The sequence below is a fragment of the Gobius niger genome (assembly GCF_951799975.1).
Source record: "Gobius niger genome assembly, chromosome: 1".
NCBI classification, from domain to species: Eukaryota; Metazoa; Chordata; class Actinopteri; order Gobiiformes; family Gobiidae; genus Gobius; species Gobius niger.
The window spans coordinates 74,609,486-74,624,698 of NC_136852.1; the positions used below are offsets into that span (position 1 = coordinate 74,609,486).

At 36.5% G+C, this 15,213-nt stretch overlaps 1 protein-coding gene across 1 annotated transcript in view; it reads left to right on the plus strand.

The window, feature by feature from the left end:
* Nucleotides 1-10,395, plus strand: part of ccdc117 (coiled-coil domain containing 117) — a gene marked incomplete at its 3' end in the record, with an annotated part of 20,607 nt that extends 10,212 nt beyond the window's left edge. Inside the window, exons 5-6 of the mRNA XM_079577952.1 lie at nt 3,954-4,103; nt 10,224-10,395. Coding sequence (XP_079434078.1) covers nt 3,954-4,103; nt 10,224-10,395 — 322 coding nt within the window. The remainder of the gene's footprint in view (nt 1-3,953; nt 4,104-10,223) is intronic.
* Between the last annotated feature and the right edge of the window lie 4,818 nt (nt 10,396-15,213).

Below are 15,213 nucleotides of genomic sequence, written 5' to 3' on the forward strand. Positions count from 1 at the left end.
TCCATATTTTTCATGGAAACATAAAATGACAAAAAACTTGTAATATGTTTTTCTCTCATATTTATTTTTAATCTACTGCAAAAGGATGGACTTCCCCTCACCTCTATTTTCCTTTTCCCCTGAATCTTTTGAAACATACGTCCTAAACCAGAGGCCCCAAACTGGACTCACACATTTAAGACGTAGATCATTAAGACACGTAAATACATTTTTTATGAAAGAGAAATTGATGAAGTTATATTTTTGGAATGAGAGAAACACATTTACATGCACTTGAATGACATATGAGATAAAACTATAGCATGTACATGTGTGTATATGTATTTGACACGCACGGCCTAATCATGCACTGCAAACAGTACCCTGCTAAAAACATGCTTTATGGGGTTAAGAAACACTAAATTTAAGCAAATAAAAAGCTACAATTAAGCTAAATGTCACCAGAAAATGGAATAATTTGGGAAAAACATTCTTATTTAGAGATAAATTGTGGGGTATTTTGCTTGCAAGCAAAATGTTTTAAATTGTACCCATTTATGAGGAAAATGTTCTTAATAAATACTAATATGTAAGGCAAATATTCCTATTTTGGGAAAGAAAATCTGGTCTCACTGTATTTTACCCTTGATGCATTGTACCGAACTACATTTAGTACAATGTAATAACAATCTGTAATAACTTGTACCATGTGTTAGTTTAGATCTTCTTTAAATGTAACATAAATGTAAACTGTGGACAACATTTTTATTTTGAGCACAACAACTTCTTATATCTTGTAATTACTGTAATGTCAGAACAATGTTAATAGATATAGTTATGGAATAGATACACTTTAATTGTGAGTGTAAACATAAACAGTGGAATGTATGATCTCTCTGTGAGAATCAGTTCTTAAATGAAGAGTTGATCTTATTTTTCTTTGTCTAAAGCTGAAGATTCAAAAAGTCTTTCTTTTTTGTTACAACAAAGAATAGCATGTTTGTTAGCAAATATATCTGAACAAGAAGTGGCTGGATTTAATTTCCTAAAACAACAGCAAGAAAACTTTGCTCGGCAAAACATTATTACTTTTTAGGGAAAAATAAGAACTTATTTCTTAAAGTAAGACATTTTTACTGACTTAGAATCCACTTTTTGCAGTGTACGGAAACTTTAAATAAACAATTAAACTATTTAAATTTGTCTTGATCTACATCTTTCTGACATGGGCATCAAACTTGAGTTTCGAGTCTAAAATGACCCTAAATACTTAAATTCATTAACCTGCTCGATTTTACTTTTGTCAATATTAATATTAAGTTCATGGCAACAGGTTTAGTGTAATTTAAAGTCAGACATTTGTCCCACAGACACTGAGATGTGGCCCAACATCGCCCCTTGTGGTACACCTGCATTAGATTTCTGGATTGTTGATTTAACACCATATATTTACACACTGTTTGATTCAAAAGCGTATTTGGAGAAGTTGAGTTGTTCTCTCAGGTGAATCAAAGCTTTTTCTTTTACATATATATCTTTATTTGAATTGGGACAGTGCGCATTAATCAACATGTGTTTCTTCAACATGTAAATGTGCCGGAGTTAGACATATAGGCTCATTTTCCTCCGTTTTCCTCCGTCGTCCCACGGCAGGTTGATGTCATGACAGAGAGGACAAACACAGGCACAAACATACAGAGAAACACCATCACAGAGACAAAAAAAGACAGTGAATGATCAATGACAACATTAAAGGAACAGGCCACCGTTTTTACATACTGAGATATGTTCTTACCTAACCTTAGTCGAGTTAATATATCCCCGTCTGGTCTTTGTCCGTGCGCTCACACATACGCAGCCTCTCCCACATGTCATATAGCTCCAAAAAAGCTCACGATAGAAGCTACCAAGCTCTTCCACGTGTTCCCTATTTAAATAAAGTTACGTGAAGTGTTTTCATGCGAAGTATATTTACACAGAAATGTAACATGTCGATTTTATAAGCAAATAAAAAGGGGAACTATATTGTAAGGCGTAATGATACGAGGAGTAAAACGTCCGCGCAGTAATTCCTAAAGACTTCCCCCGCTCACTTCCGTCAATAACCTTTAGGAGTTACTGCGCCTATTCCTTTAAATATGTAAAAAGTAGGTAAATGTTCACAGATAAAAGATCAGAAAGGGACAATACACAAAACACCACAATCTTCCACACAGCCAGACATGTATCAGTGGTGACTCTAGACCGTGGTGTGTTCACGTGTCTGATTGTCCAAAAGCCACTTCTTCACAGAGTTTCTAAAAGTGTGGAGTGAGGTCAGGTTCCTCAGTTCTGGAGGAGTGAGCTGCTCGTACTGAGGAGGCAGATTGTTCAAAAGAAGTCTTTCTAAATGGGATTTTACAGTCTCCTCTGCTTGTATTTACATTCAGCTGTATAAACTCCTGTAATGGGGGCGGGGCTAGTCCATTTAGGGTTTTATAGACCATAATTACATCTGAATACATTAACGCATTTTCCCACTTTAAAGAAAATATGTTTGGTAAAGACTTTATAGTAATGATAAAAATTGTTCTTTTTGTCTAATGTTTTTACTGTCTGCTTATAAAGTCTTTCTACAGGCACAGTATGGTCTTGTTGGCCTGAGACCAGCTCGTCAAACAGTCATTAATATGTGAGAATTGCGGCGTTCTAAAGTGGAGGTTGTCTGTTCAGGGTGTGCAGTGCCAAGCGCCGGCGCCTGATGCAGACTGAGGGCGAGCAGTGGGACAGCTGTGCTCCTCATCCATCAGTGGAGGGACCCGGCGTGGACAGCTGCTCCTCCGGGGGACGCCCTCCCGCCCCCGGCCCGGCCCCGCCTCAGCCCTGCCCCGCCCCCACGCTGCCCGCCATCACGCCCTCCGCCCACGGCGTCCTCATGGAGGTGGAGGCGGCTCAGAGGAGGCTGCGGGAGATCGAGGACAGGTACGAGGAGATGGAGGAGGAGTGACTGAGCAGGAGAGCGTTTATGTTCCTATTTATAGACGTTTCATCTAGGGCTGCTCGATTATTGAAAAAATAATAATCATGATTATTTTTGTCATAATTGAAATCACGATTATTCAAACGATTATTTGTTGCCTTTAAAAAAATCCATCAAAAAAGTGACAAAAATTCAGCAAAAAAGTGACAAAAATCCAGCAAAAAAGTGACAAAAATCCAGCTTTTTGTCAAAAAAAATGACAAGAATCCAGCAAAAAAGTGACAAAAATCCAGCAAAAAAGTGACAAAAATCCAGCAAAAAAAGACAAAAATCCAGCAAAAAAGTGACAAAAATCCAGCTTTTTGTCAAAAAAAATGACAAGAATCCAGCAAAAAAGTGACAAAAATTCAGCAAAAAAGTGACAAAAATCCAGCAAAAAAGTGACAAAAATCCAGCAAAAAAGTGACAAAAATTCAGCAAAAAAGTGACAAAAATCCAGCAAAAAAGTGACAAAAATCCAGCAAAAAAGTGACAAAAATCCAGCAAAAAAGTGACAAAAATCCAGCAAAAAAATGACAAAAATTCAGCAAAAAAGTGACAAAAATCCAGCAAAAAAGTGACAAAAATCCAGCAAAAAAGTGACAAAAATCCAGCAAAAAAGTGACAAAAATCCAGCAAAAAAATGACAAAAATTCAGCAAAAAAGTGACAAAAATCCAGCAAAAAAGTGACAAAAATCCAGCAAAAAAAGACAAAAATCCATCAGAAAAGTGACAAAAATCCAAAAATTAAAAATTAGAAAAAAAAAAAAAAGATAAACATTTGAAAAAAAAAAAAATGAAAAAAATAATTATCGATTTTTTGCGATGATGCTAATTTTGTAATCGTTTACTGTTGTAATCGAAATCGTAATCGAATTTCGATTAATTGCACAGCCCTAGTTTCATCCGACGCCATCATGAGAGGACAGCTGGACTCGTCCCTCCCACGACTCTGATCCAGTGTGTGCGTTTCAGAATCACCCTGGAGGACGACTCCGACTCCGACTTGGACCTGGAGGTGGAGGCGTGTCCGCGGAGGCCCGTGCTGGTGCTGTCCGACAGTCTGAAGGAGGGGCTTCAGAGAGGACTCAGCGACATCCTGCCCCACACAGTGGCCCAGTCTGTGTACGTACACTTAAACTAACGACTGACGAGGAGCGCACAGCTTTAGGAACGTCTACAGGGGCTTTAGGAACGTCTACAGGGGCTTTAGGAACGTCTACAGGGGCTTTAGGAACCTCTACAGAGGCTTTAGGAACATCTACAGAGGCTTTAGCAACATCTACAGAGGCTTTAGGAACATCTACAGGGGCTTTAGGAACATCTACAGGGCTTTAGGAACATCTACAGAGGCTTTAGGAACATCTACAGAGGCTTTAGGAACATCTACAGGGGCTTTAGGAACATCTACAGGGGCTTTAGGAACATCTACAGAGTAGGGCTGTGCAATTAATCGAAATTCGATTACGATTTCGATTACAACAGTAAACGATTACAAAATTAGCATAATCGCAAAAAATCGATTATAATTTTTTATTTTCTTTTTTTTCACATTTTTTTTCTAATTTTTGTCACTTTTTTGATGGATTTTTGTCACTTTTTTGATGGATTTTTGTCATTTTTTTTGATGGATTTTTGTCATTTTTTTTGATGGATTTTTGTCATTTTTTTGGATAGATTTTTGTCATTTTTTTGCTGGATTTTTGTCTTTTTTTGATGGATTTTTGTCATTTTTTTGCTGGATTTTTGTCACTTTTTTGCTGGATTTTTGTCTTTTTTTGATAGATTTTTGTCACTTTTTTGATGGATTTTTGTCATTTTTTTTGATGGATTTTTGTCATTTTTTTTGATGGATTTTTGTCATTTTTTTGGATAGATTTTTGTCATTTTTTTGCTGGATTTTTGTCTTTTTTTGATGGATTTTTGTCATTTTTTTGCTGGATTTTTGTCACTTTTTTGCTGGATTTTTGTCTTTTTTTGATAGATTTTTGTCATTTTTTTGCTGGATTTTTGTCACTTTTTTGATGGATTTTTGTCTTTTTTGCTGGATTTTTGTCACTTTTTTGATGGATTTTTGTCTTTTTTTTAATGGATTTTTGTCATTTTTTTGATGGATTTTTGTCTTTTTTGCTGGATTTTTGTCACTTTTTTGCTGGATTTTTGTCACTTTTTTGATAGATTTTTGTCATTTTTTTGCTGGATTTTTGTCTTTTTTTGCTGGATTTTTGTCATTTTTTTGCTGGATTTTTGTCTTTTTTTGCTGGATTTTTGTCACTTTTTTGATGGATTTTTGTCACTTTTTTGATGGATTTTTGTCACTTTTTTGATAGATTTTTGCCATTTTTTTGCTGGATTTTTGTCACTTTTTTGCTGGATTTTTGTCACTTTTTTGCTGGATTTTTGTCATTTTTTTTGCTGGATTTTTTTAAAGGCAACAAATAATCGTTTGAATAATAGGAACATCTACAGGGGCTTTAGGAACATCTACGGGGCTTTAGGAACATCTACAGGGGCTTTAGGAACATATACAGGGGCTTTAGGAACATCTACAGGGGCTTTAGGAGCATCTACAGGGGCTTTAGGAACATCTACAGGGGCTTTAGGAACATCTACAGGGGCTTTAAGAACATATACAGGGGCTTTAGGAACATCTACATTTTTGTCACTTTTTTGATAGATTTTTGTCATTTTTTTGCTGGATTTTTGTCATTTTTTTGCTGGATTTTTGTCACTTTTTTGATGGATTTTTGTCTTTTTTTTAATGGATTTTTGTCTTTTTTTTAATGGATTTTTGTCTTTTTTTGCTGGATTTTGGTCATTTTTTTGCTGGATTTTTGTCACTTTTTTGCTGGATTTTTGTCATTTTTTTGATGGATTTTTGTCACTTTTTTGCTGGATTTTTGTCACTTTTTTGATGGATTTTTGTCAATTTTTTGCTGGATTTTTGTCACTTTTTTGCTGGATTTTTGTCACTTTTTTGCTGGATTTTTGTCACTTTTTTGCTGGATTTTTGTCACTTTTTTGCTGGATTTTTGTCACTTTTTTGATAGATTTTTGTCATTTTTTGCTGGATTTTTGTCATTTTTTTGATGGATTTTAGTCACTTTTTTGCTGGATTTTTGTCACTTTTTTGCTGGATTTTAGTCACTTTTTTGCTGGATTTTTGTCACTTTTTTGATGGATTTTTGTCATTTTTTTGCTGGATTTTTGTCACTTTTTTGCTGGATTTTTGTCACTTTTTTGATGGATTTTTGTCATTTTTTTGCTGGATTTTTGTCACTTTTTTGATGGATTTTTGTCATTTTTTTGATGGATTTTTGTCAATTTTTTTGATAGATTTTCGTCTTTTTTTGCTGGATTTTTGTCTTTTTTTGCTGGATTTTTGTCATTTTTTTGCTGGATTTTTGTCTTTTTTTGCTGGATTTTTGTCACTTTTTTGCTGGATTTTTGTCATTTTTTTGCTGGATTTTTGTCATTTTTTTGCTGGATTTTTGTCACTTTTTTGCTGGAGTTTTGTCTTTTTTTGCTGGATTTTTGTAATTTTTTTGCTGGATTTTTGTCATTTTTTTTGATGGATTTTTTTAAAGGCAACAAATATTCGTTTGAATAATCGCGATTTCAATTATGACAAAAATAATCGTGATTATTATTTTTTCAATAATCGAGCAGCCCTACTACAGAGGCTTTAGGAACATCTACAGAGGCTTTAGGAACATCTACAGAGGCTTTAGGAACATCTACAGGGGCTTTAGGAACATGTACAGGGCTTTAGGAACATCTACAGAGTAGGGCTGTGCAATTAATCGAAATTCGATTACGATTTCGATTACAACAGTAAACGATTACAAAATTAGCATAATCGCAAAAAATCGATTATAATTTTTCATTTTCTTTTTTTTCACATTTTTTTTCTAATTTTTGTCACTTTTTTGATGGATTTTTGTCACTTTTTTGATGGATTTTTGTCACTTTTTTGCTGGATTTTTGTCTTTTTTTGATAGATTTTTGTCATTTTTTTGCTGGATTTTTGTCACTTTTTTGATGGATTTTTGTCTTTTTTGCTGGATTTTTGTCACTTTTTTGATGGATTTTTGTCTTTTTTTTAATGGATTTTTGTCATTTTTTTGATGGATTTTTGTCTTTTTTGCTGGATTTTTGTCACTTTTTTGCTGGATTTTTGTCACTTTTTTGATAGATTTTTGTCATTTTTTTGCTGGATTTTTGTCTTTTTTTGCTGGATTTTTGTCATTTTTTTGCTGGATTTTTGTCTTTTTTTGCTGGATTTTTGTCACTTTTTTGCTGGATTTTTGTCACTTTTTTGATGGATTTTTGTCACTTTTTTGATAGATTTTTGCCATTTTTTTGCTGGATTTTTGTCACTTTTTTGCTGGATTTTTGTCACTTTTTTGCTGGATTTTTGTCATTTTTTTTGCTGGATTTTTTTAAAGGCAACAAATAATCGTTTGAATAATAGGAACATCTACAGGGGCTTTAGGAACATCTACAGGGGCTTTAGGAACATCTACGGGGCTTTAGGAACATCTACAGGGGCTTTAGGAACATATACAGGGGCTTTAGGAACATCTACAGGGGCTTTAGGAACATCTACAGGGGCTTTAGGAGCATCTACAGGGGCTTTAGGAACATCTACAGGGGCTTTAGGAACATCTACAGGGGCTTTAAGAACATATACAGGGGCTTTAGGAACATCTACATTTTTGTCACTTTTTTGATAGATTTTTGTCATTTTTTTGCTGGATTTTTGTCATTTTTTTGCTGGATTTTTGTCACTTTTTTGATGGATTTTTGTCTTTTTTTTAATGGATTTTTGTCTTTTTTTTAATGGATTTTTGTCTTTTTTTGCTGGATTTTTATCATTTTTTTGCTGGATTTTTGTCATTTTTTTGCTGGATTTTTGTCACTTTTTTGATGGATTTTTGTCTTTTTTTTAATGGATTTTTGTCTTTTTTTTAATGGATTTTGGTCATTTTTTTGCTGGATTTTTGTCACTTTTTTGCTGGATTTTTGTCATTTTTTTGATGGATTTTTGTCACTTTTTTGCTGGATTTTTGTCACTTTTTTGATGGATTTTTGTCAATTTTTTGCTGGATTTTTGTCACTTTTTTGCTGGATTTTTGTCACTTTTTTGCTGGATTTTTGTCACTTTTTTGCTGGATTTTTGTCACTTTTTTGCTGGATTTTTGTCACTTTTTTGATAGATTTTTGTCATTTTTTGCTGGATTTTTGTCATTTTTTTGATGGATTTTAGTCACTTTTTTGCTGGATTTTTGTCACTTTTTTGCTGGATTTTAGTCACTTTTTTGCTGGATTTTTGTCACTTTTTTGATGGATTTTTGTCATTTTTTTGCTGGATTTTTGTCACTTTTTTGCTGGATTTTTGTCACTTTTTTGATGGATTTTTGTCATTTTTTTGCTGGATTTTTGTCACTTTTTTGATGGATTTTTGTCATTTTTTTGATGGATTTTTGTCAATTTTTTTGATAGATTTTCGTCTTTTTTTGCTGGATTTTTGTCTTTTTTTGCTGGATTTTTGTCATTTTTTTGCTGGATTTTTGTCACTTTTTTGCTGGAGTTTTGTCTTTTTTTGCTGGATTTTTGTAATTTTTTTGCTGGATTTTTGTCATTTTTTTTGATGGATTTTTTTAAAGGCAACAAATATTCGTTTGAATAATCGCGATTTCAATTATGACAAAAATAATCGTGATTATTATTTTTTCAATAATCGAGCAGCCCTACTACAGAGGCTTTAGGAACATCTACAGAGGCTTTAGGAACATCTACAGAGGCTTTAAGAACATCTACAGAGGCTTTAGGAACATCTACAGGGGCTTTAGGAACATCTACAGGGGCTTTAGGAACATGTACAGGGCTTTAGGAACATCTACAGAGGCTTTAGGAACATGTACAGGGGCTTTAGGAACATCTACAGAGGCTTTAGGAACATCTACAGGGGCTTTAGGAACATCTACAGAGGCTTTAGGAACATCTACAGAGGCTTTAGGAACATCTACAGAGGCTTTAGGAACATCTACAGAGGCTTTAAGAACATCTACGGGGCTTTAGGAACATCTACAGAGGCTTTAGGAACATCTACAGAGGCTTTAGGAACATCTACAGAGGCTTTAGGAACATCTACAGAGGCTTTAGGAACATCTACAGGGGCTTTAGGAACATCTACAGGGGCTTTAGGAACATCTACAGGGCTTTAGGAACATCTACAGAGGCTTTAGGAACATCTACAGAGGCTTTAGGAACATCTACAGGGGCTTTAGGAACATCTACAGAGGCTTTAGGAACATCTACAGAGGCTTTAGGAACATCTACAGAGGCTTTAAGAACATCTACAGAGGCTTTAGGAACATCTACAGGGGCTTTAGGAACATCTACAGAGGCTTTAGGAACATCTACAGGGGCTTTAGGAACATCTACAGAGGCTTTAGGAACATCTACAGGGGCTTTAGGAACATCTACAGGGGCTTTAGGAACATCTACAGGGGCTTTAGGAACATCTACAGGGGCTTTAGGAACATCTACAGAGGCTTTAGGAACATCTACAGAGGCTTTAGGAACATCTACAGAGGCTTTAGGAACATCTACAGAGGCTTTAGGAACATCTACAGAGGCTTTAGGAACATCTACAGGGCTTTAGGAACATCTACAGAGGCTTTAGGAACATCTACAGAGGCTTTAGGAACATCTACAGGGGCTTCATCGTCCCACCAGGCCCAGATCAAGAGCAAACCATGATTAGTCTGGGTCCAAAAACATCTAAAAAATTGTCTAATGGGTGTAAAACGAGGTCAACTAGAAATGTTCATTACAAATTACAAAAATCTCATTTTTTGCCCAATGTTTGCCCCATTTCTCCCAATTCTTTTTCTTGTTTTCCCAATGTTTAATACTGACATTTTCTCTATTTCCCCCATTTTATTTCTCTTTTTTTTTTTTGCCCCAACTTTATCTCATTTTCCCAATTTTTCCCCCTAATTTTTGTTACTAATATTTTTTATTTCTCCCATTTTTCCCCCAAAGTATCCCCCATTTTGTTCCACATTTCTTGACACTGGAGACGAACGTTGCAGATCTTCCACACATTATTATTCTGTTTCTGGTTAGTATCGTATCGGGAAAAGTATCACTCCGGTAATCGGTATCGGTGAAAGTATCTAGTATCCAGATGTTACGGTCCAGCCCCAGATGTGTGACTGCCCCGTCTCTCTGCAGGAGCCACTCGTGTATGGAGCTGGTGCTGTGGCGACCCCCAGACGACCCCTTCAGCCACTGCCCGAAGGACTCTGTTCACAAGCCGCGGAAACGGCCCCCGGCCCCGCCCCCGGCCCCGCCCCCCCCCTCGGCGCTCGGCCCCCCCGGGGACGAGGAGGACATGGAGATGTGAACAGACTCTGCACTCGCTCTGGACTCCACCTCTTTGATGTTTCTATTGTTGGATTGTGCAGACGCTTTCGCTTTTTTACTTTCTATACTTTTATACAAGGCCTTGAAATCCATGACAATCCTTGAACAGTGATTTACATTTACAACGACCCCCCCAAAGTTTTCCAAACCAAATAAGCTGTTAGTTTTAGTTATTTGTGGCACAGGCGTGTCCGGACCAGGGCCAGGGCTGGCACCGACAAACGACATTCACTAAAAATAAATATAAAATCTATGTTTAGGCTGAGTCCGAATGTCCACCCTCGTCCCTAAGCCCTCATTCTGAATTTATTTATTGTTACAAACGTTTATTTTATAAAACAGAACGACTGTCTGGGCACTTTTACAGGCGTTTTATTTGTCATTTAAATTAAAATTAAAACTATCACAAAAAAAGACCAAAATATTCACTCCAGCGTGAGCTCAGAGACGCTGAAACGTGACCACATCTGCTAAAAGTCACTAAACTCCGGGAATAAAGTATTTCTGTGATAAAAACCGAACTCGGAGACGGTGGCATATTTATGGATAAATACGAGTCAGATACTTTATATTTAACATGGATTTTACATGAATGGCTTGGATTATTCCAGAGGAAGCTATCGGTCATTTAATAGCTCCAGCTAAAGGTTAGCAGCTAACGTTAGCATCTTTTCTCCGTAACCGTTTATATTTAGGTCGTTTATTCCTGAGAAACACAAACACTCGACTGAAACAGCTGATTTACTTCAGTCGTGTTTAGTTCACGGACCTGTCTCTGTCAGGCTCTTCTCCAGTGCATTATGGTCTATATTGACCCGTTTAGTGACCATCGATGCTCACTACTTTTCCAGATGCATTGTGGGAAATTTTGAGTGCCCAACTTTTTTCTCTCTGGACCTTCGGACACCCCTACAACATGTGACCACTATATAGTCACTATATAGTCACTATATAGGGAATAGTGTGGACATTCGGACACAGCCATAATCTATGTATAAAATCTATGAAATTATATAGAAGTTTTGATGCTGTTGGTCATCAAAAAAAATAAGAAAGAAAAGAAAGAAAGAAAGAAAGAAAGAAAGAAAGAAAGAAAGAAAGAAAGAAAGAAAGAAAGAAAGAAAGAAGAAAGAAAGAAAGAAAGAAAGAAAGAAAGAAAGAAAGAAAGAAAGAAAGAAAGAAAGAAAGAAAGAAAGAAAGAAAGAAAGAAAGAAAGAAAGAAAGAAAGAAAGAAAGAAAGAAAGAAAGAAAGAAACATTTGAAAAGAAGGGGGAAAATCAGGACAAACAGGTGAAAATTTGGGCAAAATAATAATTATTAAAAATTTGGGGGGGGGGAATGGGAAAATTTGGGTTTAAACTGAAAAAAATAAATAATAATAATTCTAATGAACATTTTGGGGGAAATTTGGGCCAAAATTGGGGGGGGAAAAGATGGGAAAAAATGTAACATTTTGGGAAAATTTGAGATAAAGCAAATAGAGAAATTTGGTTGAAAAAAATAAAAACTTAGAAAATGTTTTGTTAAAGAAATGTATCGGTTGTTTCACTTCAATGGAAGGAAAAGGAATCAACATTATTAACCTGTTTTACGGTTCCGGTATCAATATCGAAAACCAAGTATTGTTAAAGCGAACAGTACCAGCCCTATTCCCGACTCCCCGGTCAGTGAGTCATTGGTGCTAAGTCCGGGTTCACGATAACGCGCTGCAGACGCCACACAGCACTTTAAAGCTGCCAAATACACGTGTGACAAAAGTTACAGTTTGCTTCTTTAATGGTTGTAAACGTGGAGAATGTACAAACCCGCAGAGAAAAACAGTCTGATGTTCCCGACGGGGTAAAAATCACAGTCATTTCAACACTTTAAAACCAGAGTAACATGTTCTTCACCCCCAGCTGAACCGAGCACCTTTTCTCCAGTTTACCCCACAGTCTGTGAGCTCCAGTCCAGAGGCTTTAGATTTGGGTAAAGCTGAAACGGAGAAAGTGTGGGTAAGAGTTTAACCTCTTAACTCCCGCCTGAACCGAGAGCATTTTCTCCAGTTCAGCTTTACCCAAATCCTGTAGGCCAGTGTAACGCCTCATTTGAAAGCTAAGACCTACAAAACTAAATTGATCGTTTTCCTCACGTCATCAGATTTTTTTTCATCACTTTTGTTGTTGGGCAGTCGTCTCATTTTTGTCAAATTTTCGTGACTTTTTTTGTCACTTTTTCGGCAAATTTTTCGTTTTTTTTTTTGTCAATTCTTATCACTTTTTCGTCCATTTTTTCTCAATTTTTCGTCCATTTTTTCTCACTTGTTTGTCAAATTTTTGTCAATTTTGGTCATTTTTTTGTCAATTTTCCGTCCATTTTTTGTCAATTTTTCGTCATTTTTTCGTCAATTTTTTCTCAATTTTTCGTCATTTTTTTCTCAAATTTTCGTCAAATATTTCTCACTTTTTTGTCAAATTTTTGTCAATTTTTGTCATTTTTTTGTCAATTTTTCGTCCATTTTTTCTCACTTTTTTGTCAAATTTTTGTCCATTTTTGTCTTTTTTTTTTGTCCATTTTTCGTCATTTTTTCCTCAAATTTTCGTCACTTTTTTGTACATTTTTTGTCAATTTTTGTCACTTTTTCGTCAAATTATTCGCATTTTTTTGTCAAATACTTATCACTTTTTCATCCATTTTTTTCTCACTTTTTCCACATTTTCATCCTTGTTTTCGTCTCACTTTTGTCACTATTTTCACACCTTTTTTCCAGAAGCTTTTGGGTTGGGGTAAAGCTGGAGAAAATGTGCTCGTTTCAGGTGGGAGTTAAGGGGTCAAGTGTTCATAGCTTGTTTGAAGCTAATTAGATATTGCACTATTTTAATAAAAATATTTATGAAACTCTATTTATATTCTTTAAAAAAAACATCCTCGTTAGTGCATATATATATATTTTGTCTTTTACGAATTGTTTTGTTTTATTCTATGGGGAAATGAGTGGAATCATCCTGAAGAACGACCGTCATGAACAAAAACAAAGCGGCTTTTGCACTAATTTTCATAACAGTCGTGTGTGAAAAGGATGTTTTTTGCCACTGGCCTGATCGACCTGAGCTGCCTTCACGTCTTTAAAGCAGCACCAGACGGTTTTTCTCTGTCCAGTTCAATGAGACAATCCTGTGTAGCCAGGCTTCCTTCTGCCGCCGCCGCCTGTAAATTGCACTCTTTCTGTTGTTATGCTGCAATATAAGACCGTCCACACTCCCCTTGTGTGTTTCACCACCTTTATCATCTAAAGGCTTAATGTTTCCCGCCGCCGACTTTACTATGCGAGTATTTTCTCTTGAACCATCCATCCCTCTCATTATCAACGTTGAATGTCCTTTTTTGTACTTTAATACATGCTGTTGTGAAATACTGCGGTCGTTACTTGTCAGAAAAATAAATTTAACATTGCTAAACCTGTGGGCTGTGTTGTACAGTACATGAGTATTTAAATCATAATTTTAAAGGCACGTTAGTGCAGCGGTTAGCGCCTCCGCTTCACTGCCAGAAGGTCCTGGGTTCGATTCCCACCAGGACGGGGCCTTTCTGTGTGGAGTTTGCATGTTCTCCCCGTGTCTGTGTAGGTTTCCTCCGGGTACTCTGGTTTCCCCTACCACTAAAAACATGTACAATAGGTGAATCCTCCAGCCAGGTGATTCTGAACATCAGCCTGGCTCCACATCATGGAGACGGGTCTCCGGGCGCGGCACGGCCGTCGACCACTGCTCCTTACGGGGTCGCCCCAGCGGCATCGAAGGATGGGTTAAATGCAGAGGACAAATTTCCCTACGGGGACAATAAAGTAAACAAACATACAAACAATAGAGGTCCTGAAATGGATCCTTGAGGAACTCCAAATTAAATTAGATTTTTTTTTTTACTTTAAGCATATGCAATTAAAAAGTTTACATTTAATTGAATTTGTTAACTTTAACCTCTTAACTCCCGCCTGAACCGAGAGGATCTTTTTCCTCACGTCATCAGATATTTTTTCCATCATCAAATTTTTATCAAATCTTTTTCATTTTTTCGTAAATTTTTTATAACATTTTCGTCACTTTTTTGTCACATTTCCATCATTGTTTTCGTCTCAGTTTCGTTGCTATTTTCACACCTTTTTTCCAGAAGCTTTTGGATTGGGGTAAAGCCAAACTGGAGAAAATGTGCTCGGTTCAGGTGGGAGTTAAGGGGTTAATACAATAGAGGTGAAGTTATATATCTGACCTCTACTGAGAGCGGCCCAATTGTTTGCATAATTTCCTGTATGTTTGGACCCCCCTGCACTAGTGGCATTAAGAATATTGTATTATGGCATTTCATTGGACTCAGTATTCATTCAAATTCAGATTCCTCTGATCAAGTCTCTCCAAAACTCTCGGTGAAACAAACATGATCAGAATCGTTTTCCAGTAGGTTTGCTTCCCCGCCTCACGTGGTTTCTTGTAAATGCTGTAAATGTCTTGTAACTCCGGAGTTCAGGTGGAGGTGTCACTGTGACCTGCTCCTGTCAATCATTCACCTCCTCTCGCCTGACCTCGAGTTCGCATCCTCATGTTTAAAGACCCATATAACGCTGACCTGACCGCGTTCCAGTGATGTGATAAGACCTTACGAGACCTTCTTCCAATAAAGCCTCGAAGTCTCAGAGCTGCTTCATCCTGTCTGAACACTGCCCTCGTGTGGACAAACATCAGTATTGCGGCTTCTCATGAACACGACTGAAGCACCAACGCAATCGTGAGCAAGAGAGCGTGGTGTCCTGCACTGGTTAGCTCCT